This window comes from Impatiens glandulifera, chromosome 1 (assembly GCF_907164915.1).
Source record: "Impatiens glandulifera chromosome 1, dImpGla2.1, whole genome shotgun sequence".
NCBI lineage: Eukaryota > Viridiplantae > Streptophyta > Magnoliopsida > Ericales > Balsaminaceae > Impatiens > Impatiens glandulifera.
The window spans coordinates 102027105-102052163 of NC_061862.1; the positions used below are offsets into that span (position 1 = coordinate 102027105).

At 33.6% G+C, this 25059-nt stretch overlaps 2 protein-coding genes and 1 non-coding gene across 3 annotated transcripts; 1 reads left to right on the plus strand and 2 right to left on the minus strand.

Annotated features, from left to right (window-relative positions):
- The first annotated feature begins 4698 nt into the window (after positions 1–4698).
- On the plus strand, positions 4699–7443 carry LOC124938770. The gene is made up of 4 exons (XM_047479278.1): positions 4699–4782; positions 5798–5890; positions 5939–6556; positions 6772–7443. Exons 1-4 carry the CDS (start codon positions 4699–4701, stop codon positions 7441–7443), a joined length of 1467 nt encoding a protein of 488 aa, XP_047335234.1.
- A 2609-nt stretch (positions 7444–10052) lies between these two features.
- TRNAV-UAC lies at positions 10053–10124 on the minus strand. Its single transcript has one exon. It is a non-coding gene; the product is annotated as a tRNA-Val (tRNA).
- A 2139-nt stretch (positions 10125–12263) lies between these two features.
- Positions 12264–14155, minus strand: LOC124919441 (4-hydroxy-tetrahydrodipicolinate synthase, chloroplastic-like). The gene is made up of 3 exons (XM_047459680.1): positions 13697–14155; positions 13385–13468; positions 12264–13310 (listed from the first exon to the last, which is right to left on the minus strand). Exons 1-3 carry the CDS (start codon positions 13798–13800, stop codon positions 12383–12385), a joined length of 1116 nt encoding a protein of 371 aa, XP_047315636.1. The 5' UTR covers positions 13801–14155; the 3' UTR covers positions 12264–12382.
- Positions 14156–25059: the final 10904 nt, after the last annotated feature.

Below are 25059 nucleotides of genomic sequence, written 5' to 3' on the forward strand. Positions count from 1 at the left end.
AGAGTTGTAGTTAATTTGAATATATATGTGAGAGTAAATGAATATTTGGGTCGGATTGTGGGTTGACCCGCGCATAAACTTAAAACGGTTAAAAATAAAATTAAAAATGTTATATCTATGTTTCGAACTCGCAACCTAACAGAAATAAGTATAACTTTTTAATCGATCTATATATATATAATGATCCTTAATTTTCAAAGTGTCCGGATTGGCGGGTCGAGAGTTGTGGTTAAGTTATATATATATATATATATATATATATATATATATATATATATATATATATATATATATGAGAGTAAATAGATATTTGGGTCGGATTGTGGGTTGACCCGCCCATAAACTTAAAACGATTAAAAATAAAAATAAAAATGCTATATATATATTTCGAATTCGCAACCTAATAAAAAAAATTACAACCCTTTAACTAAATAGACTAATAAAATTTTATATTTTAAATTAAACACCAAATTTAATGAACGCCGAATGTTTTAACAATATAAGTTCAATTTTTTAACTAATTAATTCAATGTTTAATTTTTAAAGTGTCCGAATTATCGAGTATAAGTTCTATTTTTTAATTAACTGATCTAAATATCTAATTAAAAATGTTATATGTATGTTTCAAATTTTCAACATAACCAACATAAGTACAACCCTTTAATCAACTAAGCTAATAAGATTTTATATTTTAAATTCAACACCAAATTTGATGAACGCGGAACGTTTAAACATTATAAGTTTAACTTTTTAATTAACTAATTTATATATATATCTAGTGATTTTAATTTTCATGTTCGGATTGCCGAGTATAAGTTCTATTTTTTTTAATTAACTAATATATATATATATATATATATATATATAATATATAATATATAATATATAATGATGCTTAATTTTAAAAATGTCCGGATTATCGAGTCGAGAGTTAAAGGTTAATTTGAATATAAATGTGAGAATAAATTAAAAATGCTATCACATTTTCACCGTAATTTTTTTTCTCGGTTTTTATATCATTACTCGTGCAAATGTACGGGTTACATGCGAGTTATAATGATGTTGACATGAATGGTTTTGGGTAAGAAAAAATAAATATTGTATTTATTGTAATAATGATTAAGAAGTAAAATTTGAAAATTTATTTAAATTTTAACAATATATATATTAATATATTCGGGTATCGGGTTTGGGTTTTCAACACAACTCATTCCCGTCCCCGAACTCGGTCGGGTAATATTTTTCACTCTTCATTCCCGACCCCGACTTCGGTTTTAAATATTCGAACCCGATGATCGGGTACCCACGTGTATCAGATATATGGGTACCCATTGTCATCCTTAAGCATAACTTTATTAAATAATAAATAACATTAAAATTTGTAATATCAAAATTTTAAAAACACATATGAAACATTATTAGTTGCATAATTATATGGTACATGTTGAAAAATATAACAAATTTTTTTTTGTTAGAACAAAAACCATAGAGAATGCTAAAAATATAAGTTGAATAAGGTTGAAAGAATATAAAAAAAAAATGAAGATTGAAGATTAAGAGTCATAACTCATGAGAGGGAAACACTTATTGCAAATAATGTTGAGAGAATTAAAGATAGAAGTTGAAGTAAGGTTGAAAAAAAGATAAAATAAAGAGTGAAGGGGAAATTTGACGAAATGACCTTGCAAACTTGTTTATTTGACCTGGTGGAATTTTATAATTTTTTTTGCGCTCGTGGTGTTCTATTTTTTTTATACGATTTTGCCCTTGTCGCGAAACGCTAAGTCACTTAGCGTTTCGCGAAGTGGATTAGAGGTTTGTATAAATACCCAAATAATTTCATTTCCCTAAATTTTTTTCTCTCTCTTCCTCCAATTCTCTCCTTCACTCACGGTGGCCGGCGACGACGGCGGCCGGCGGTGACGACATCTCTGTTTCCTCCAATATCCATACAAATCAAACCCGATCAGAGCTCTTCTAACCTAACTAATTCATTTATGTTTATCTATTGCCGATTTATAACCCTAGATTTATTTTGCATGCAGGTTTCTTATACTATTTGAACGGCGTCGAGGTAGATCTTCATTCTAACAGTTATGTTCTTGTTTACATTTTCTTCATTTCAAAAACTTTTTCATATTTCCTTTATTTCCATCATTTTCTCCGTTTTGGTTGATTCTTATTTCTTAAATGGTTCATATTGGTTCATGTTTGAGCATTTCGTTAGGTTATTATTTGTTATCTGTTCATATTTGCAGAAAATCTCTGTCTGATAAGAGCGTATGTGTTTCCGTTTCAGATCTGCTTACCGTTTCGCTACGGACTTACCGTTTCGCTACGGACTTACCGTTTCGCTACGGACTTACCGTTTCGCTACGGACTTACCGTTTCGCTAAGTATACCTCGCGATTCGCTAAGTATCAAGATTTTTTGTTATTTATAGTTAATCATGAACTTCATTTGACAAGGTATTTACATCACTTCATGGTTATGAAGAGAACATGTGTTAACAAAACAAACCTTCTAATTTTACATTGGAAACATTTAGATTCTTCAGAAAATGCCTTTGAAGAATCTATCATTGACCTCCAGATAAGCAAAGATTGGCTGACTTTGATTTCGTTAGTCGTTAAGCTAAAGAAATAAATTTCAAACAATTTTCTCTTATCTGGAGTTCAACGATCGCTTCTTCAAAGACTTTTTCTGAAGAATCTAAATGTTTCCATGTAAAATTATAGGGTTTGTTTTGCTAACACATGTTCTTTTCAAAACCATGACTTTGTTGTTGATACCTTGTCAAACGAGATAGATTACCTATGAAACCAATAAAAAATTTTGTACTTGACGATTCGCTAAGTACTACGAGCTCCAACTAGGAGAATGGTTTGAATTCGATTTCGTTATTAAAATATAGTAGCGAAAACGTATTCAAACCATCTTCTCTTAGCTGGAGCTCGTTGACCTCTCGATTCGCTAAGTCCCTCCCGATTCGCTAAGTCCCTCCCGATTCGCTAAGTCCCTCCCGATTCGCTAAGTGCCTCCCGATTCGCTAAGTGCCTCCCGTTTCGCTAAGTCCCTTCCGTTTCGTTAAGTGCCTCCCGATTCGCTAAGTGCCTCCCGACTCGCTACGGAAGTTGAAGAGACGCGCGTACTCACACGCGCTAGACCTTATATATTCAAAAAATTCAGAACATTTCATTTCAACCGCCCGACTCTCTCTCTAACCCATTTTCTCTTCACTGAATCTTGTCAAGCCCGATCATTTCTGCTTTCTTCTCGTTCGTCATTAAGGTTAGTTCATTATCATTTTCTGCTTTTTTGTTCATTGGTGGTTTTTGCATGTTAGTGTAATGTTAAGTGTTTCTGTTAAGTATATATTTTTTTGCCAGTAGGGTTTCTGTTCAGTATATTTTTGTTGCCATTAGGGTTTCATCAGGGTTTCGCTAGGTACCTTCCGATTCGGTAAGTACCTTCCGATTCGGTAAGGACCTAGCGATTCGCTAAATACCTAGTTGTGGTCGATCATTTTCTGGTTTTTTGCTTTTGGTCTTTGCATGTTAAGTTTAAGTGTTTGTTTCAGATTTTTTGTTTAGGGTTTTTGCATGTTAAGTTTATTGTTTGTTTCTGATTAGTTTCGTATTGTTTCCGATTCGGTAATGCTGTCTTATGTTCAGTTAACGGTTTCGCTCGGTACCTCTCGATTCGCTAAGTGCCTCCCGATTCGCTAAGTGCCTAGCGATTCGCTAAGTGCCTCCCGATTCGCTAAGTACTTAGCGAATCGGGAGGCACTTAGCGAATCGCTAGGTTCCTCCCGATTCGCTAAGTTCTTACGTTTGTATGTGTTTGTTCTAACATTTTTGATGATGTTGTTTCCTTTTGTAGATGGCAGAAACAACTGTTACTGAGTTTCCCGGTCGGATTTCGTGGAAAAGTGCCCTCACCCTGAAGAAGATTGTGAATAAGTTCGAGGAAATGGATCTTCTAGAGAGTGTGTACAATACCCAGTTCAGATCATTATTCACAGCCCCCCTCTTGCAGTTCTCAGGAAGTATTGTACATCAAATGTTGATGAGGAGGTTAAGCTCAAACTCCAAGGAGATAACTTTCATGGTGAATGGGCAAAAGCTTGTATTTGGTATGAAGGAGTATGCGTTAGTTACCGGCCTATGTTTCGGCGTTTATCCTGAGTTGGACCAAGAAAAATTGCGCTGTTGTCCACCTCTCTCGGTTAAATACTTTAAAGGGAGCATGAGTGTGAAAATGTGCGACTTCGAGAAGGCTTTTTTCAAATGCAAAGACAAGGAAGATGCATTCAAGATGGGGCTGGTATGCCTGATTTGCCAGTACCTATTCACATTTGACCCAAAAAGAGTTATATTTCCAAAAATACTCAACATGGTGGAAGACAAGGACACTTTCCTCCAATATCCATGGGGGAAGGTCACCTTTAGAGCCACCCTCAAGGGTTTAAACAAGAACATGAAACATCTCTGTACCTCATTTTTTGACAAGAAGGAGAAGGCTGAACAACCTTATGCTCCTTTTGCATATAACATCTATGGGTTCGCATTGGCACTTCAAGTGTGGACGTATGAGGTCATCGAAAACTTTATCCCTAAATTCTCCAGAAGGAATCAGATTAATGACCCTCTACGCCCAAGGTTGTTACTCTATCATTCCAACAGGAAAAACACATCGATGGAGGTAAAGACTGCCCTAGAGACCACGGATGTGACTAAGATGGAAGAGTCCTCAATGGAGAAGAGGTTATACAGTGGTGATGTATTTGAGCAAATCGACGAGACAGCTGATGATTTTTTTGAGGGATTTACTGATGGGAAGGTAATAAAAGATGATTTTGATGAAGATGATGAAAGTGAAGATGAAGAAGTTACTCCGATTCCCCCCAAACCTGCCACGAGGAAGAGAAAGGCTGATGCTACTCTTAAAGAAGCAGCCAACTTGAAGAAGAAGCTTGCTTATGAATCGATTCCGGCCCGCATTCTTACTCCCCCATCCGCGACCTCAAGTCCTCGGGCTGACACACCTTCTCCTCGGGCTGACACACCTTCTCCTCGGGCTCCAACACCTACTGTTGGATGTGATTTTAATGAGATGAAGGAGGAGCTGAAAATAGAGTTGAAAGAGGAGATGAAAAAGATGAAAACAGAGCTCATCAAAGAGCTAAAAATCACAATCCAAGAAACTCAACAAACTCACGTTGAGTCGTTCAAGAAGATGGTTTTTAATATGTCCACACAGTTGTTAGAAAAATCCAACAAAAGGATGTCCATATTATTAACCAGATTAGATGATATGGAGGATAATATAAAGAAGAAGAAGAGTAAGAAGAAGGATTCTAAGAAGGCTGTGAAGGTCGAAGAGGAAAAGAATACTGAGGTATGGAGATATTTTACATTTCATTTCGTTAAGTACATATCTAATCTGACCAGTACCTATTTTGCAGGTTAAGGATTGTAAGAAGGATGTCGAAGTTGAGAAGAGCAAGGTTGAATAGGAGGAGGAGAAGAAAGAGGTATTCTGCGAACTTTTCGTTTCGCAAAGTAGTTTCCGTTTCGCTAAGTTAGTATTTTTCGTTTCGCAAAGTAGTTTCCGTTTCGCTAAGTTAGTATTTTTTGTTTCGCAAAGTAGTTTTCGTTTCGCTAAGTTAGTATTTTTCGTTTCGCAAAGTAGTTTCCGTTTCGCTAAGTTAGTATTTTTCGTTTCGCAAAGTAGTTTCCGTTTCGCAAATTATTTGTTGTCGATTCGCTAAGTGTGAATTTTGTCTATTTTGTAGGAGATGATAGCGATGCAGGAGATTGTGGGGGATGATGAGAAGGTGAATGATGGGACTGATGGGAAAGACGATGTAATGGAGGACAATGAGAAGGTGGAGGATGAACAAAAAGAGGACGTTGAGAAGGTGGAGGACGCACAGAAGGTGGAGACCGATGAGAAGGTGGATGATGATGAAAAGATGGATGAGAAGGTCGATGATGAAGAGAAGGTGGAGGATGAAAGAAAAGACAACGATGAGAAGGTAGATGATGATGAGAAGGTGGAGGATGAACGAAAAGACAACGATGCGAAGGTGGAGGACGTAAAGATAGAGGTTGAGGCTAAATTGGAGGACGGTGAGAAGCTGGATGGTGTGGCTAGGGTGGATGATGTGGAGGTTGATCTGAAACTGAAGGATTTGAAAGTGAAGGTGAAGGATGAGAAGACTGTGGGGGATGTGAAGGCAAATGATGACAATGATGACAATGACGATTTCCAGTTATACAATACTCCTCCTAAAGGAAATTATGGGAGGAGAGTGAGGAAGCCGAAAAAAGATGACTCGTACACCAACCCTTCCTTGTCAAAAATGCCCAAGACAAAGGATCCTATGAAAGTGAATCACCTTCAAAAATTTGATGATGAGCTACTTCATAAAGTTAAGGCGTGGTTGGATGATCCAAAAACCGATAATTCGACAACGGATTTACATACGGTTCAAGCAAAGAAGGAAGTGTTGGTTAGAGTTGTAACAAGGCTTACATGGATTGAAGACACGGTAAGTCGTTCAAATCAATTCATTAATCTTCGTTTCGCAAAGTACTATTCGTTTCGCAAAGTACTCTTCGTTTCGCAAAGTACTCTTCGTTTCGCAAAGTACTCTTCGTTTCGCAAAGTACTCTTCGTTTCGCAAAGTACTCTTCGTTTCGCTAAGTACTTAGTCAATGTTGTTTGATATGTACTCAATGTATGTTGTATGCTCCCATTGTGCAGGAAATGGATGCATTCTGCCATCTTCTGCGGAAAAGGATTTCCTGCTATCCCAAGACATATAAAAATACACATGCGGCAATTGGGGATTGCGTATTGTCGGATAGAATCAGGCGACTGCACAGGGATTTTATTAAGGATCCTTCCAAATTTCCAGTCGACGAATTCAAAGACTATTATATGGGCGCACCACATAGATATATGCCAGAATGGTCAACAATTGACGATGTCTACATGCCAGTGAACATTAACCAGAAACACTGGATTTTGTGTGTAGCACGTCTTCAAAAGTACCGCATTGAAGTGTACGACTGTGATGCCTATCTTTATAAGAATCTGGATCCTTATTTGAAACCCTTCTGCGACATGATTCCAATTATATTCGCCAAAACAATCACTCCCGGTGAGAGGGTAAGGTATCCTAATTTCAACTTCGAAGGCCCCATCCAACCAATGACTTACAAACGGTTTCCACACCCCAAAGTGAAAACCGCTGCTGCTAAGGTTGGAGAAGTCCCACGGGCAACAGAGAGCGGGGATTGTGGGGTCTTCACGCTAATGTACATGGAACACTTGACCGCTAATCAACCCGTGCACAATGTGACCTCAGAAAACATGGGGTTTTTTAGGCAGAAGATGGCGGTCCGGTTATTCCATCAGATTATGGAACCTTAAACATTATTTTGTGTAAAAGTGATAACTTATTTTGATGTATTGTAAACCTTGATGAATATTTTGGAAGTTGGATGATGTATTGTAAATTATTTTGTGTAAATTGATGTATTGTAAATTGACCCTTCAACCTACAAAAAAGATAAGTTAGTAGCCTTCGTTTCGCCAAGTACTCTTCGTTTCGCCCAGTACTCTTCGTTTCGCCAAGTACTTTTCGTTTCGCTAAGTTAGCACTTTTCGATTCGCTAAGTCCCTCCCGATTCGCTAAGTCCCTCCCGATTCGCTAAGTCCCTCGCGATTCGCTAAGTGCCTCCCGTTTCGCTAAGTGCCTCCCGTTTCGCTAAGTTAATACTCATCGTTTCCCTACTCATATACTACTACTACTAGAACATACAACATAAACATTAAACCTGAATTAACACATTAAACCTGAATTAACAACATACCAGTACCATAGTTCAATTAACAACATATATTACAACATAGTATCTATCAAGCTAAAGGTTCATATTGTTGAGATGATGAGTCATGCTGCTTAGATGATGAGTCATGCTGCTTAGATGATGAAGCTCGTGCAGTAGATGGTGCAGGCATAACTGCTTTGCATGTTGCCCTATTATGTCCAAGCCCACCACATGAGCTGCATCGTCTCGGGATCTTACGGACCTCACTCTGGGATGACCTACGCTTTGTTTGTGGTCTGCCTTTCTTAACCTTCACATTTGGTTTAAGACACGAACGTTGCTTGATATGTTCGGGAACATCCCAATTTTCTTCATCACCGGGAGGATAACATGTCTCGGCATATGAATTTATCCAACACTCAGTTGTGTAATACCTGTGTAACACAACAGAATTATTAATTGGTTAAACAGAATGAACACGTGAGCTAGATATTAATACCTTGAACAGAAGTCATAAGAAACCAAATTCCGACTACGGGCAGTAGCCATTGCATGCGTACAAGGAAGTCCCGAAACTTCGAATACTCTACAAGTGCAGTTCATGTCTTTCAAATTGACTTTGAAATGGGACTGATTGTCATGCACATAAAACTCGAATCGGTTAAGGGATTGGACTGTATAGAATCTGGCCTTCTCGAATCCCTCACGTAACACCTTCTCATAATTTGGAGATAAAACTTCTTCGTGATTAGACGCTCTTTCTCTTCTATCGTTAAACCATTGTTGTATTGTGAATCTTAAATACTCAGCCATTTCTGAAATGGGATACTTTCTGGCTTCCCTGCTCTGACTATTGAAACTCTCAGCATAATTGCTTGTCAGTTGATTGTATCGCTTACCGGGAAAAAAATGCTCTACTCCATCTTGGGAACCCAATTTCTTCCAAATAGGCAGCAATCCGGTGATCTTTAACCTTGATTTTCTCAAACCAACGATTAAATTCGTGGACAGTGTATGCCCTTGAAGCCGAATCAAACTCCGCATGACACTTATCACTTTTGAATTTGGCCACAATATTCATCTTTATGTGATATGTGCACGCACCGTGGTCTGCTTCTGGGAAAACAGCACACAAGGCATTAGCGATGCTTGGGTGTCTGTCGGATACGAAGACGAGATCATCAACTAATCCAATTGCGTCTCTCAGTTTTTGCATGAAATAAGTCCAGGAGTTATTATTCTCTGAATCAACAACGCCGAATGCGACAGGATATAGTTGCTCATTCGCATCCAATGCAATAGCCACCAATAATTGACCACCCACCTTGTGCTTAAGAAAACTAGCATCAACACATAATACAGGACGGCAAAAGGATTTGAAACCCCTAATTGAGAGGCCTAGGGACATGAACATATACTTGAAGTGACCGAGCTCGTCTGTCTGTATGTCGTAGAGTATATCAAGTAATTCAGCATAACGAGTATTTTGGGGTAGATCAAATGTTTTGATTGAAGATGCATCAAAATACAGTGTTCCATCAGCATCAAGTTTCCACTCTCCATTATAGAAAACGAAAACTTCAGCTGCAATATAAAAACATGATTTGATTTAGAGACGGATAATTAATACTTCGCGAATCGCTATGAACTTAGCGAAACGGGAAGGCCTTCGCGAATCGTAAGGCACTTAGCGAAACGAGAAGTCCTTCGCGAATCGCTGGGCGCTTAGCGAAACGGGAAGTAAACCCTAATCAATCTCAGAAAACGAACATCAATAAAACATGCTTCAAATAGACGTACCTATTGGAACAGTGCTCGTGCACGTCGTCGAGCTCATAGTGGATTTCGAACGAACTTCTCCGCCGAGATCTCCGACGAGATCGCCGCCGCCGCCGCCGGAGTTTAGAGAGAAGGAGGAGAAGAGCGGGAAGAGAGAGAAGGAGAAGAAAAAAAATTAAAAAAAAGTACGGAGGTTATATTAAATAGTAAGGGCAATTTGGACTTTTCACATGTCGTCACTTCGCGAAACGCTAAGTCACTTAGCGTTTCGCGACAAGGGCAAAATCGTCCAAAAAAAATAAAATCACCACGAGCGCAATAAAATTATCACTTTACCATCAGATCAAATAACCTCATCTTTGAGGTTATTTGATCAAATTTCCCGAGTGAAGAGTCATGAGAAGGAAACACTTATTACAAAACAATATTTGATGCTGCCCAGGATCGAACTGGGACCTACTGCGTGTAAAGCAGACGTGATAACCACTACACCACATCACCTTGTGACGATTAAATATTTGTATTTAAATTTAGAAGTTTATTTTAATATTTAAAAAAAATATAGTGAGCCTATTTGAAAAAGATGTATAAATGGATGAGAATGTTAGGTCATAGGTGTACGGTTATTATTAATTAAAGTATTATAGGGTGAGACTTTTTTTAACTATCATTTTTATTTCTATGTATTACAATCTTTCTAAAACAATTTTGACATAAATATATTAGAATTGCCTTCTAACAACTCCTTCATCACCTCGTGGTGAATCTAGAGTCAAATTTAAATGAGTACTTCAAAATTTATCAAGTATAATTTTTTTATTATACAAAACTTATATCAAAAATAAAAGTATAATTAATAATAACAATAATAAAAATACAAAACCACACCAATACTAATAAAATATTTATCCTTTTACAATTCAACTACTAGACGTGCAAACAAATAGAGACAATTGAGTTTTTCGGGTATTCATTTGTTGAAAATGTTGTAAAATTTGTTCATTTTCAATTGTGGCAAAAATCTCCTCTCGATGTATATTACCAAATTGTCATTCATCCACTCATCACCCATTCTATTACGTAAATCGGTCTTGATAATTTTTATCGCAGAAAAGACTATTTCAACAGAAACAGTCATAACAGGTAAAACCAGTGATAACTCAATCAACCGATATACCAATGTAAAAACCATATTCTTATCTAGACTTCCCAAATCTCTAACCAACCATGATCTCTTATCTAGTTTATATACATTACATTATTCAACTGAACCACACAGGATGATATGTTACATTAATTAAGTTTTAAATAGATGATGACTAATTATATAAATAAATAAAAATATAAAAATTTAACTTAAAATTATTGCCTAAATCAGATTATCAAGTATATACTCTAAACGATGATTATAGAATATGAATGTCTATAAATCGTTTAGAATATATAAAGTTATTTATTTAAATAATTGAATAAATTTAATTATTTTAACTTGTTTTTAATATTAATTTATATATTTTTATAACTTTTTTTTTGTAATAGTTTAAATTTAATTTTAAATTAAGAAATAAAAAGACTATTTTATTCTTATATTTATATAAATTATTATTTTTGTATTATTAATTATATTAAAATTAATATATAATTTTCATATAAATGTAGTTTTAAAATAAATAATATTATTTTATATATAATTTCTTATATTTCAACTTATATAATTAAACATTTTATTTATATTAATTAAAATTTTATATTATTATAAATATTTGTATATTAGAAAATATTACTGGTATAAAATAAAATAATAATTATAATAAAATTAGATATAAGTTGTATTAATTTATACTATTTATATAATTTATTATTATTATATTTTAAAATATAATAAAGAAATTAAAATTATAATTAACTTTATAATTAAAGAAGGACGGAATTCATCTCTGATCTTTGCTCCAAATTAGTGTGTTCCTCTTTGTTTTCTCACTGGAGCATGAGAAGGGTACTTTTGTAATTAAAAAAAACATTCTTTTTTTTTGTTACGAAAATGTCTTTTCCCATGTGAAAAAAAATATAAAAGAAACACACCAATTTGGGAACAAAGATACGAATTGCATTGCTACATGGTTTCATCATCTGGACATACTTTATATAAGTAACTTGCAAGTTATTATTTATTTATATATATATATATATATATATATATATTTAAAAAGGTTTACCCTCGACAACTCATCCCAACCCTAAGTAGCTCCGCAGTTTATCAAGAGTGCTTAAACCTATCCCTTATCCGCAGGTTGAATCTGTCACAAATATATTTGAATTATTATTATTATTTATCAAAAATAATTTTTTTAAATGAAGGAGAACTAGACTTTTTGATTACTTACCCTACTTCACTGCTTTGGTGGATTTATAATATTTATGATATATAAATTAATAAATAAACAAATATTAGATGGTGTTTTTAGATTATTTTTAAATTTTTAAATAATTGTTTTAATAATTAAATATCTATAATTTAAAATTTATTAGTTTGAAAATATATTATCTTTTAAAAATATGAAGCATTATTTTAAAAAAATTATAATTTCATTGACTTAAAATTTGTAGTCTTTCTACAATATAAATATAAAAGAATCACACTTAATAACAAATGGTTTTAGTTATTGCATAAATATTGATTCAAATCACACACAAAAATTCAGTCTCAAAATGAACACCTTTTCCAACTATTTTTCATGAAAAACAACATATTAATCGATCTAATAGCGACTAACCAAAATGAAATCGTCGTCACTAAGAACCCGAACCTCTTTTTCACCTATAAACTTGTCCCGACCAATTTCCTTCACAATTCTCACAAACTCCAACCTCTTAGCCAAAGGAAGAGGTACATAAGGCAGCCGAAAAACAGGTCTCACCACACCAAGCTGTGCAAGAGCTGTATTTAACCCAATCGGATTAGGCTCAACGAAAAGCCATTCAATCAAAGGCATAATCTTTGAATTTAAAGACAAGTTCTTCCCAGAAAACATAATCTCTTTCATTAATCCCGGGACAAGATTACTAACAACCGATATAACACCAGTCGCACCATGTCCCCATCTAGCATCATGACATTGATCATCATTCCCACTCCAAACAACAATTCCATCGTTTGTATACTGCTCAACTCGTTCGTTTCCCATACACTCTTTCACACCTGCTAGATTCGAATTCTGGGCCAAAACCTGAATTACCTGAGGCGGGATATCTTGGCCTGTTCTTGAAGGGACATTGTATATAATGGTTGGCCCCATTGGGAGAACACTTTCGAAATGAGAAAGAATTCCTTCTAAAGAAGTTTTCCCGTAATAAGGGTTTATGTGAAGAGCAGCGTGCATACCGACAGCGAATCCTTGTTCAGTAGCGTGGATTGCTTCGCGAGTGGAGTTACTACCTGTGTTTCCAATGACTTTGATTGATCCTCCAAAACAGTTTACTGTATGACCAATGAGCATGATATGTTCATCCCAACTCATTAATTGTCCTTCACCGGTCGTACCACCAACAATCACAGCTTCAACTCCGTCTTTGATTTGCATATGCATTAATGCATCGTATGCTTCGAGATCGAATCTTCCATCTGGAAGATATGGTGTCTTGATGGCTGTTATCAGTCTCAAAGACTTTATTTCTTCTGATGATGTTCTGAGGATCAAGAGGATAGGATATAAATGAATATAGAAAGAATTGATTTTTTCAAAGGAAAAATGATGGATTACCTGTTTTTAACCTCGAAACTTCGCATTGGAAGATGGAAATTAGGTATTACAGCAGCCTGAGGGAATGTCCATTTGGAATTCCTTCTACTCATAAGGTAAAATAAATTTACATCAGCTCTTGAAGTAAACAAAGCTTATGTGTATTCTATCCATACAAACACCATTGATTTTGATTAAACAGATAATTTAGAGTTCAATTACTGAGAAAATCTAGAAATGAGAACCCTAGGACTAGCATCAGATTCACGCACACTCATTGTAACCGAGTAATATACATTAATCTGAGAGATAGAAAGAGAAAGAGAGACTAACTTCTTCGGATTTGCAATGAAAGATGGCCGCGGAATCCGGTGATCTTCCTTTAACAATCCACCGTAGCTCTTGAAAGCAGATATTTGTTGAGCTGAAACTGACATCTTGAAGTTGAATCACAGGTAGTAATAGAAATCCTTTGAAAGAGAAGAAATGAGTTGCAGATTGAAAGAAATTAGAGATTTCAGTTGAGAAAAAGAGGTTAGTTGGAAGTATTGTGAGAAATTGAAGGAGTTGTGATAATGGTGAAAATAGTGGTGATGATAATCAAAGAAGAAAAGGCAATAATAATAAACTTTCGTCGGAATTGAAGGAGAAGCAGGGAGCAAAGATGGAGCATTGCGGATAATTATCAATAAGGAAGATGATGAAGATGAGGACGATTACAAGTCTACGATGACTGACTGGCGCGAAGTATTTTTTTAGTGAGAGAAAACAAGATTACTTTCAATTTCGGCGGTGGAGATTTTTCAACAAAAACCTAACTACAATTTGGGCTTCTTATTATCCTTTTAATATTTTAATGGGCTGAGTAATACAAATATAATAAGCCCATCTATAAAAAAAAGTTTTTTTTTTTTTTTTTTTTTTTTGGGTTAGGATCTAGAATTTCAACTAAGAACTTCTTTTATGTTTGGATTATTTGAAAAAGAAATATTTAATTTTTTGATTTTTTATGTCAAAAGTTAGTATGGCACATTATCTTATTAATTTTAGACGTTTTAAGTGAGAATTGATCTTTTATATAGAAAAAAATATCGCTGTGTTCAAATACGTTTTAGAGATTATATTTTTGGTTTGGTATTTTATTACACGTGAGAAATGACATTATTGTTATGTCTCACATGTCTATTGAAATATGGTATCTATTTTAATTTTTTGGGCATATTAAAAATATGATTTTACAATTTATTTATTTATCAAATTCTAAGAATGCGCCTGAAGTTTTTATCCAAACCTAAACATGTGATGTAAAATATGGAAAAAGAATTAAAGCTCAAATATGATATTGTGATGATTATGAATGGTTTATAGAGAATCAATGAGAAGAGGATGAGAAGATAGAAAAAGAAGAAAATTTAAGAAGGTAAAATGTAGACATCCCATTTTGACACATAAATAATTAATATATATATTTGGTCTAGTATAATGTTTATACACAAATACTAGACTAAAATATTTGAAATAATTAATTAACCTGTAAACTGGCTTCTCATTGTCTATTTCGGGTTGATTCAAACGTCACTTTTTAAAAATACTCAAAATTTGGGCAAACTAATATCTTCATGAGGATCGGCTCGAAAAATTGTGAATTTTAAAAATAATATTATTGTTGATATTTTCGACAGAAATGCCTCCCAATGATCATTTATTGAAATTAAAATCAACTCTTTTGTAAAATGCAAAATTTGCAAAAATTAATACGTTCATAATAACAATTAACTATAATATTACTTTTTGCGTTTTGCAAGAAAGGTTGAAAGAAGGATTCTAAATAAATAAATATAATATATAAATTTAGACAATGCTGGTCAACATGGTCAAGACTGATCAAACCTACAGAGTGTCTAAAATCTTCAAAGGAAGCTCAAAGGTGTTCTTCATTTGGTATGAAGATGGCTTAAGAAAGTCCAGATTTCATCTCAACTCAATAAATCACCTATGCTTAATTACTTGACCATTTTTATGACCTTACATGTTCTAGAAAGCTGAGAGAGTCCTTTACGAAACCTCTCAGACTATTTCGAATTAAAGTTTTCAAATGCGATGAAATTCTGAGACAAAGAAAAAGTATCAGATGATGATCAAACTTGACACACCTTTATTAAAAAATTCATAACTTGAGCGGTAGCGATCCAAGTAGGGTGATTCCAATTCGAAGAGTTAGCTAACATCCATAACTTTCAAATGGAACTAGTGACAACCTTCCAGACCACGTTTAAGGGCTCGAAGCATTGAATATAAAGTGATGCATGTTCAGGTTTTCACCCATGAGCTAATCTAATATAGTCTCTCTTCCAACATCCTTAACTTTGAAGTGTATGTATGACCCACCATTAGAATTGTATGCCTCTTAGTTTTTTTTATATCAAATAGGCCACCCAATTTTTCCTACAATTGAAGATTATGGTAACTATAGTCCATTTCATTCAACTTATAGCCTTTGAACATATCTTTCCAATGGTACCAATTCCCCGCCTCTAATTCATCCTAAGATGATGAGTAGAACTCGATGAAATCACAATTTGAATTGGCTAAGTACAGGAGTCAAATGGAAATAGACTTTACTTCAAAAGTTGATGACTTGAGTTTTATTCAACCATTTGAGATGAATGAGCTACTATTAAAAATCTTTAGATGTCATCTTTCTATTAATACCATGTAGAGCCTATGGCCTACAACCCACGTTAGGTCGCCCGTAAGTCAAGGTGTGCAAATTAGGGCTATTAGGAGTCAATCAAACGTACGTTGATTTGTAGCCTATTTCGTCTAAAACGTGAAACACAAGAGTTGTAGCCTACGTCCATACCTTTCCAATGAGAATTGACTTAGCATGTGACGTTGCCTGAGCCCTCCGGGAGAGACCAATGAAGTTTCGGTCCGAACAAGATGGTTAAAAACAAAATCAAAGTAAGAAGGATTTTATAAAAGTTATATCTTGGGCTAGGGTTATTGAAATGGGCTGATTAAAAACAAAAATTATGGGTCTGAGTCCTGGCTATCCAACCAACTTGACTAGAACTTCGCCCAATGACTTGACAAGGCCCACTTGACTCATCAAGCCCAATAACTCAAACTGTCTAAAACTTTAAATTCTCAAAACTAACTATATAAGGAGCTTTAACTTCCTTTTCTAGTTTCTTAGGGGACAGACTACACACAGGGACAAAGTCAATCATAAGCATAATCACATAACCCACAAACACATTTAACCATTTAACTAAGCGGAGAACTTGTTATCTAACGGGATTGAACCTAGGACCTTTCAAGGAGACTGAGAATATTCACCCCTTGTTGTCGCTAAACTAGAAGAAATGATAGTCCTAATATATTATATAATATATTATTATAGAGTAATGATATATACAACACCCTTATACAATAGCTTAATACAACACCTACCTCATTTGGAAAAAAAGAGAAAATATTTTTCTCTCTCTTGTATTTTTTTAAAGATATATTTTCTCTTTCTTTCCAAATGAGATAGGTGCTATATGAAGGTGTTGTATAAGGGTGCTGTATATATCATTACTCATTATTATATAACTTCATAATTTATTAATTCTATATAATTAGTCCGGAGGCCTTACCATGATATACTATATCCTTAATACTAATATATTATATAATATATTTATTCATAACTAAATCATCACCGTATCTAATTTATTAATTCTTAAATAAATAGAAAAATTTCAACAACCAATCAATACTAATAATATATTTTATAATATATTTATTTATAATTAAAGAACATCATAATTTGTTATTTCCTAAATAAATAACTCACTCAATAATATATAATATATCATTCCTAATTAAAGGGGCTATAGCATGTTCATTTCTAATTGAATTTAGTTACATAACATATGAAACTATATATAATTTATTCAGCTTAATTAGAAAAATATGTTCCTAACAATAATAGTCACCGTCATAATTTAAAAAAGTTGATTTTTTTCTACTAGCCATTATATCTCTATAATTTGTAAGGCTAAAACGGAAGACCGCATTTTGTTGGCTTATATTGAAATTTATTCTCTCACTGGGATTGTATAATTTCAATTTTATAGTAATGTGTGTTTATGTGAATCGTTTTACATTATTCATGTTTCAAGGATAATTTTCATAGTATTTAATATATTTACAGGTTAAGAATATTGAAATTCAATAATTTTTTTAATTGTCAAATTTTAGAGAGGAAGAGAGAACAAATACTTTATCTTTTTTTGAGCCAAGAATTGATAATCTTTCATTATCTGATCCAGTCGAACCAAGTATAATAATTTCCGATGAGAATCTATAATCTCCTTCTAAATCTCAAAGAGTTGAGTTTCAAAGAAATATTAAAAATGAAAAAAAGTATTCAATTTTTTTTTTTCAATTCCACAATTCTAGTTATAACCAATTATCTATTTACTCTAGATTCAAATTGTTCTAAAAATAAATTTAAAATGTCTCACTAGTAAAAAGAAGAATCGACAACTTTGATATTATCTCTCATTTATTATATTATTTTTAACTTTGTGCTCCACAAATTATTTTTTTAATTGGGCTTCTAATTCTCGGACCAACCCGAGCTTTTGTGTATTCCGCAACTTACTTCTAGACCAGCCCGGACTTTTGTGTATTCCACAACTTACTTTTAGCTTCAAAGAAAGACTATGCGAGTGATTGATAAATTGATGATGGAGCAATGACGGAGCTACATAGAGGGATGGGTGTGTAAAGAATAGAGAAAATACTTGCATGTTATTCAATAAGAACTAGGCTATACACCAGACTCACAATAAAAGGAAACTAAGGCTGAATAATAACCTCAATTACAAACAAAATAAGACTTAATCAAAATAGACTAACAATCCTACAAGATATGAGTTTATTTCAACTAGTTCTAAAGACTCGGACAACTACTGACTTATTCTTTATTTGAACTAGTCTTAAAGACTCGAACAAGTACTAACTCTTTTAATATCTCCCTTAAGATAATGTCATGAACAACCATTAGTTTATTTATGCAAAATCACACATACCAAGTGAGGCTCGAAGTTTCTGAAACGCATCTACCTTCAATATCTTGGTCATGATATCTACAATTTGATCAGCACTTGCACAGTGAACTAAGGAGATAGTTCCTTCTTCCTATAAATCCCTTAAGAAGTGAAAACGAACATCGATATGCTTGTTACGACCATGCATAACTGGATTTCTAGATAACTTGATTGTTGAACTATTGTCACATTTTATGCTTGTACAAGTCTTCCCTTCATAGATCATCACCTTGAGTATCCTCTTCATCCAAATGGCTTGACAAACACATACAGTTGTTGCAAAAAATTCTACTTCGATAGTATATAGTGTCACAATAGGTTGTTTCTTCGAACTCCAAGCTACTGCTCCTGAGCTGAGTAGAAATGTATACCCACTAATACTTTTTCGATCGTCACTGTCACCGGCATAATCACTGTCAATGTAGGCTTCAAGTTCCTCCAGTTGACTCCCTTTCTTGTAGAAAATCCTCAGATTTATCGTTCCTTTGAGGTATCTAAGAACCCTTTTTGCGATTTATAGATGAAGCATGGTGGGCTTAGCCATGTACCTACTTAGCAGACTTGATATATAACTTCAATACCCAAGAAATAACTTATACACACCAAATCAGTCATGTCGAACTCCCTCATCAATGATGCTTTAAACTCCATCATCAAGGACTCATCATCACCAGTGAAAATTAAATCATTGACATAGATGCTGATGATGATAACTTTACCTTCCTTGCTTCTTTTGGCGAAGAGGGTTTGTTCACTGTGGCAGCCCTAAAATCCCTCTTTAATAAAATGAGCTTTGATTCGACTAAACCAAGGTCTAGGAGATTGTTTTAGTCCGTACAACAATGGACAATGAAATCAGTTCCATAGAGAATAACAATATTAACATTGTCATCATCTAACAAAGTGTCTCCACTTACAAAATCATTCATCCAAGCAGGAGGTCTTCTTACTCTCCTTGGAACTTGTAACTCTTCCTCTTTAACTTGTGGCTCTTCCTCATTTTCTACTTCTTCATTTTCTCCCTCAATCTCATCTTCACTTTCCACGTTACCATCACCTCCCTCATTTTGTATTTTATCATCCCATTCTAGAACAACACCCACAAGTGTGTCAAATTCTTTCCCCCACTCCCACTACTCACTTTCTTCAAACACCACATCTCGACTCACAATAATTTTATTATTTTCAACACTCAGAAGTCTATAGGGTTTAGTATTCTCACTTACTCCTAAGAAAACACAAACTGAACTTTTATTATCCAGTTTACCTTTGTTGACTTTGGGAACGTGAGCATGAGCTATACATCTCCAGACATTGAAGTGCTTCACGTAAGGCTTAACTCCACTCCAAGCTTCGTGAGGGGTGACGTCTTTTACTTTTAAAGTGGAACATTGGTTCAGTACGTGAAAAGTCCAGTTGACTGTATCTAGCCCGAAATATTTTGGAATTTTTCATTGCTGAAAGTAATGCTCGCACCATATTCATTAATATTCGGTTCTTCCTCTTGGCAATGCCATTTTGTTGAGGTGTGTAGGAATTTTTTAGTTGCCTACGAATCCCGTTCTTATTGAAAAAGTCATAAAAAAGAATGGATGTGTATTCACCGCCCTAATTAGTTCTTAGAGACTTGAGTGCCTTCCCTGCTTTCTTTTCAACTAAAATCTTGAACATTTTGAAACATTCTAGGGCTTCTGATTTTTTTTTATAAAAAATAGACCCATATTTTTCTGCTAAAATCATCAATAAAGCTTAGAAAATACATCTTTCCACTATTGGATGTAGGAGTTATAGGACCACAAATGTCTAAGTACACGAGCTCCAACAGTTGAGTTACTCTCCAAGAGACATGCTTTGGGATTGCACTTCTTGTCTGTTTTCCATTTAGGCAATCCACACACGTTACAATTGAAGTCGAGAACATTGGAAGACCATGTACCATCTCTTTGTATTGAAGTGTGCGTAGACCTTTGTAACTGAGGTGGCCATATCGTTGGTGCCAAAGCTTAGATAAATCATCTCCATTTGTGTGAAAACAATTCACTTCTTTGCTTCTTTCTTGATGCACATTATTAACCCTGGGTGATTCTAACAAAATTGTGAACATCCTGTTTGCACTCTTCTCCGTCTGTGCAATCAAACCTCTTTGTGGGTGATAGATATTGCATATTTTCCCTTAAAACAACACTGATAATACCTTCTCTTGCAGTTGGTCAACACTCAACATATTGTTCTTGAGATTTGGTACGAAATAGACATTTCATATGCCATATACAACACCTTTTAGCTCCAGTTTATCAACCCCTTTGCCACTTACTTGCATTCTGTTGTTGTTTCCAAGCTTTACTGAATGAGATAATGTCAAGTCCAAACTTTGAAAACATATCTTTGTCACTACACATATGGTTTGAGCACCCTGAATCAATGAACCAAGCGTCTCTCCTTTTTCTCATAGAATCATCCTAATATGCCATCAATAGAAGTTCATCCTCTTCCAGTTCAGCATAATTTGCTTCTTTGTTCCACTTAGGACACTCAAATTGATAGTGTCCGAAATTTTGACACTTAAAACACTCAATAGTGGCTTTATCCATAGTATATCTTCCTATGCCTCGTTCACGACCTCGAGATGGTCCTTTGTCCCTAACATAACTTGCTCTTTCTTCCACCTTGAGAGCCTAGTTGTCATCTTCCTTGTGAACACGATTGAACTTCTGCTCGTGCATCACAAGTGAGCTCTGTAGTTCATTAATGGATATGTTATTTGTGTCCTTGGATTCTTTGATGAACACTATCACACATGTGAATTGCTCAATCAAGGTGCGCAAGATCTTCTCCACAATCTTAGAATCCTGCATGTTCTCCCCGTTGATGCGCAACTTATTTGCAATTACCATTACTCTTGCAAAGTAATCAATGATGTTTTCTCCTTTCTTAATCTCTAGAATTTCAAAATCTCTTCGTAGAGAATTTTTCAATGATTTTTTCACTTTTTCATTTCTTCCAAATTTCTTCTTTAGTGAGTCTCACACCACCTTGGACGTGTGCCGATCTAGAATTTGCTCGAAAACAGTTCTATCTATTACTTGATAGAGATAATGTTTTACTTGGTGATCTTTGGTTCTGGCATTGTCCAATTGTCCATGTTGTGCATCTATGAGCAGGGTTCTTTCCGTTGGTTCTTCAAAACCGCATTCCACAAGAATCTAGAGACCCTTTATCCTCAACAGGTTTTCCATGAGCTCGCTCCAATGATCATAGTGACCATCAAAATGTGGAATTTTTGTAAGTGTTTTATCTTCACTCATTTTGCTGTGTTTGAGATCTCAAGTTGCCACCTCTCAAAAACTCTCACTCTCACAACTTGGCTCTGATACCAAATGTAAAGAATAGAGAAAATACTTGCAAGTTATTCAATAAGAACTATGTATAGCACTAGTTAGTTACATCAAACTCACAACAAAAAGAAACTAAGGCTGAATAATAGTCACGATTACAAACAAAATAAGACTTAATCAAATTAGACTAACAATTCTACAAGATAGGAGTTTATTCCAACTAGTTCTAAAGACTCGGACAACTACTGACTCTTTCTTTATTCCAACTAGTCCTAAAGACTCGGACAACTACTGACTCTTTCTTTATTCCAACTAGTCCTAAAGACTCGGACAAATACTGACTTTTTTATAGCCCAAGTTAAAAAAAAATCATGTAAATCATCTTCACTTTTCAAATCGGAGCTCGTCGTTTCCGATAATCAACGGTTTGTCTTTATGCCTGTGTCTTTCGGTCTGTGTGTAAGAGACAGAGAAGAGAATGAAAGAGTCTTAATTACAGTTATTACAGCTTCGCCACTTTTGACTACCGTTGTTAAATGGGCTAACAATAGTCCATTTTGTAAATTTATTATTGATAGATTATCATTTTAGATTATTTTTAGTACTATTAATCTTTAGAAATTTATTATCTAAGTGACATATATATAAATAAATAAATAATTATATCACTAATTAGTTATGGAGTTAAGAATTTTGACTAATAAGTTTTTGAAATTCGTTAATCAAAAACATTATTTTGTATAATTTTAACAATAAAAAGTCACAAACGGTGAAATTTGTAAAAAAAAAGAAGTCTAAAATCTTAGTTAATCTCTTATATATAAGGAGCCTAATTTAACAATTCCGTAAAAAATTAAAAATTATTATTTATAATTTCTACTTCTTAAATATATAATGGTATGGTAAATAAACACTGTGACATAATTATGATATAAAATTTTATGTAATTACAAAATTATTATTTGATAAAAAAATAGGTTAGCCGATTGAAAATATAATTTAAAATGTTTTGACTTGTTATGAAATGTAATTATGTCTGAATTATCTATCAAATTAAATGAATTAGGACGATTCCGGTGCAAATATAAACAAAATTTTAATAAAAAATTATAATAATATGCCTTCAATATATATTTATTTTAATAAATCACGAATAATATGTTAAAATAAAAATAGAACATTTTTATTCCACATTTTATTCACTTCGGTAAAACAACTCATCTACTCACAAATTTTATCACATATTTTTTTCTAATGAACATTTCATCTCGTGATCTCAAACTTTCACTTTGGTCAATCAAATATTTGATTCAAAACTTTTAACCATTTTCAATTGTTATCGGCCTATTATCCATCGGCAAACCACATCTCAATCACACTTGTTTAAGGGTTGTACTTGTTTTATTATGTTGCAAATTCAAAACATACATATAATATTTTTAATTTTATTTTTAACCGTTTTAAGTTTATGGGCGGGTCAACACACAATCCGATCAAAATATTCATTTACTCTCAAATATTTATCCAAATTAACCACAGCTCTCCACCCGACAATCCGGTCACATTGAAATTAAACATCATTATATATATATATATATATATATATATATATATAAATTAGTTAGTTAAAATGTTGAACTTATATTGTTAAGAATGTCTAGTGTTCATCAAATTTGGTGTTAAATTTAAAATATAAAGTCTTATTAGCCTAGTTGATTAAATGATTTGAGTTATTTTTTAGGTTCTAAGTTTGAAACATACATATAATATTTTTAATTTTATTTTTAACCGTTATAAATTTATGGGCGAGTCAACCCATAATCTGACTCAAGTATCTATTTACTCTCACATATATATCCAAATTAACCACAACTCTCGACTCGACAATCCATACACTTTTAAATTAAGCGTCATTATATATAAATATATATATATATATTAGTTAGTTAAAAATTTGAACTTAAATTGTTAATAATGTCCCGAGTTCATCAAATTTGATGTTGAATTTAAAATATAAAGTCTTATTAACTTAATTGGACCTAATTGGTTAAAGGTTTGTGCGTGTTTGTTAGGTTGCATGTTTGAAACATACATATAACATTTTTAATTTTATTATTGACTGTTTTAAGTTTATGGGTGGGTCAATCCACAATCCGACCCAAGTATCCATTTACTCTCACATATATATCCAAATTACACAACTCTCGACCTAGCAATCCAGACACTTTAAATTAAGCATCATTATATATATATATATTAGTTAGTTAAAAAGTTAAACTTATATTGTAAAGAATGTCCCGCGCTCATCAAATTTGGTGTTAAATTTAAAATATAACGTCTTATTAGCCTACCTAGTTAAAGGATTGTATGTGTTTTTGTTAGGTTGTAAGTTCGAAACATACATATAATATTTTAACTTTATTTTTAATCATTTTAAGTTTATGCACGGGTCAACCCACAATCCAACCAAAGTATCCATTTACTCTCACATATATCCAAATTAATCATCCTACCAAGGTAGCCCAATGGTAATGGTTGGTTTAAGAGATCAAAAGGTCACCGGTTCGATTCCATCTAGAAGCGCTTTGAGTTTTAGAGGAGGGTCATAGTTTATGGGGTTGTCATGCTAGTTTTCCTTTATTCCCCAATATATATATATATATATATGTATATATATATATATATAAATTAACCACTAAGAACCCTGCAATTTAGACAGAAAGTTTGAAATTAAGCATCATTATATATATATATATATAGATTTGTAAATAAAATTTGATGAATTATTTATTTTAGTTTTGATTAAGACACAATTTTTGTTTGTAATCTCAGAAATATATGGCATGCCAAAATCTCAGGCTACGATGGTTAGGTTTGAATGTAGTCTTTTCTGTTTGTTATCTCTGTTTTTTAGAATGTATGAATGCTACTAATCAATTTTTTAGGATCTTTTGATTGTCATTCTTAATCATAGCTAGGGTTTGTCTAGCTTTGATTTCTGACTCTCCCACTTTTGAGATTTTAATGAAATGGTTATAACCGTTTTCCAAAAAACAAGACACAATTTCATTAAAAAATATTTTAATTGTTTTTAGGAAAACACTTAAGTTTAAAGGTTGACTTATTTTATATTTTTTATTATTTTTTTCAGATGATGAAGTTTATACTCGGTAATGGAATGAGAATATTATTCTGACATGAAGAAATTGTCAGAATCAGAGTTAGAATTCCATAATTTTTCGGGAAGAATTCCAAA

Bases quoted from the DNA above. Each gene is read 5' to 3' on its own strand.
- LOC124938770 (XM_047479278.1), top strand. From the start codon at position 4,699: ATGGAGGTAAAGACTGCCCTAGAGACCACGGATGTGACTAAGATGGAA. The intron at 4,783-5,797 runs GTATTTGAGCAA...TCTATTTTGTAG, and splicing joins AGAGGTTATACAGTGGTGAT to GAGATGATAGCGATGCAGGA. The intron at 5,891-5,938 runs GTGGAGGATGAA...GAGGACGCACAG, and splicing joins TAATGGAGGACAATGAGAAG to AAGGTGGAGACCGATGAGAA.
- LOC124919441 (XM_047459680.1), bottom strand. From the start codon at position 13,800: ATGTCAGTTTCAGCTCAACAAATATCTGCTTTCAAGAGCTACGGTGGA. The intron at 13,469-13,696 runs GTTAGTCTCTCT...CCTTATGAGTAG, and splicing joins TTCATTGCAAATCCGAAGAA to AAGGAATTCCAAATGGACAT. The intron at 13,311-13,384 runs GTAATCCATCAT...CTTGATCCTCAG, and splicing joins AGTTTCGAGGTTAAAAACAG to AACATCATCAGAAGAAATAA.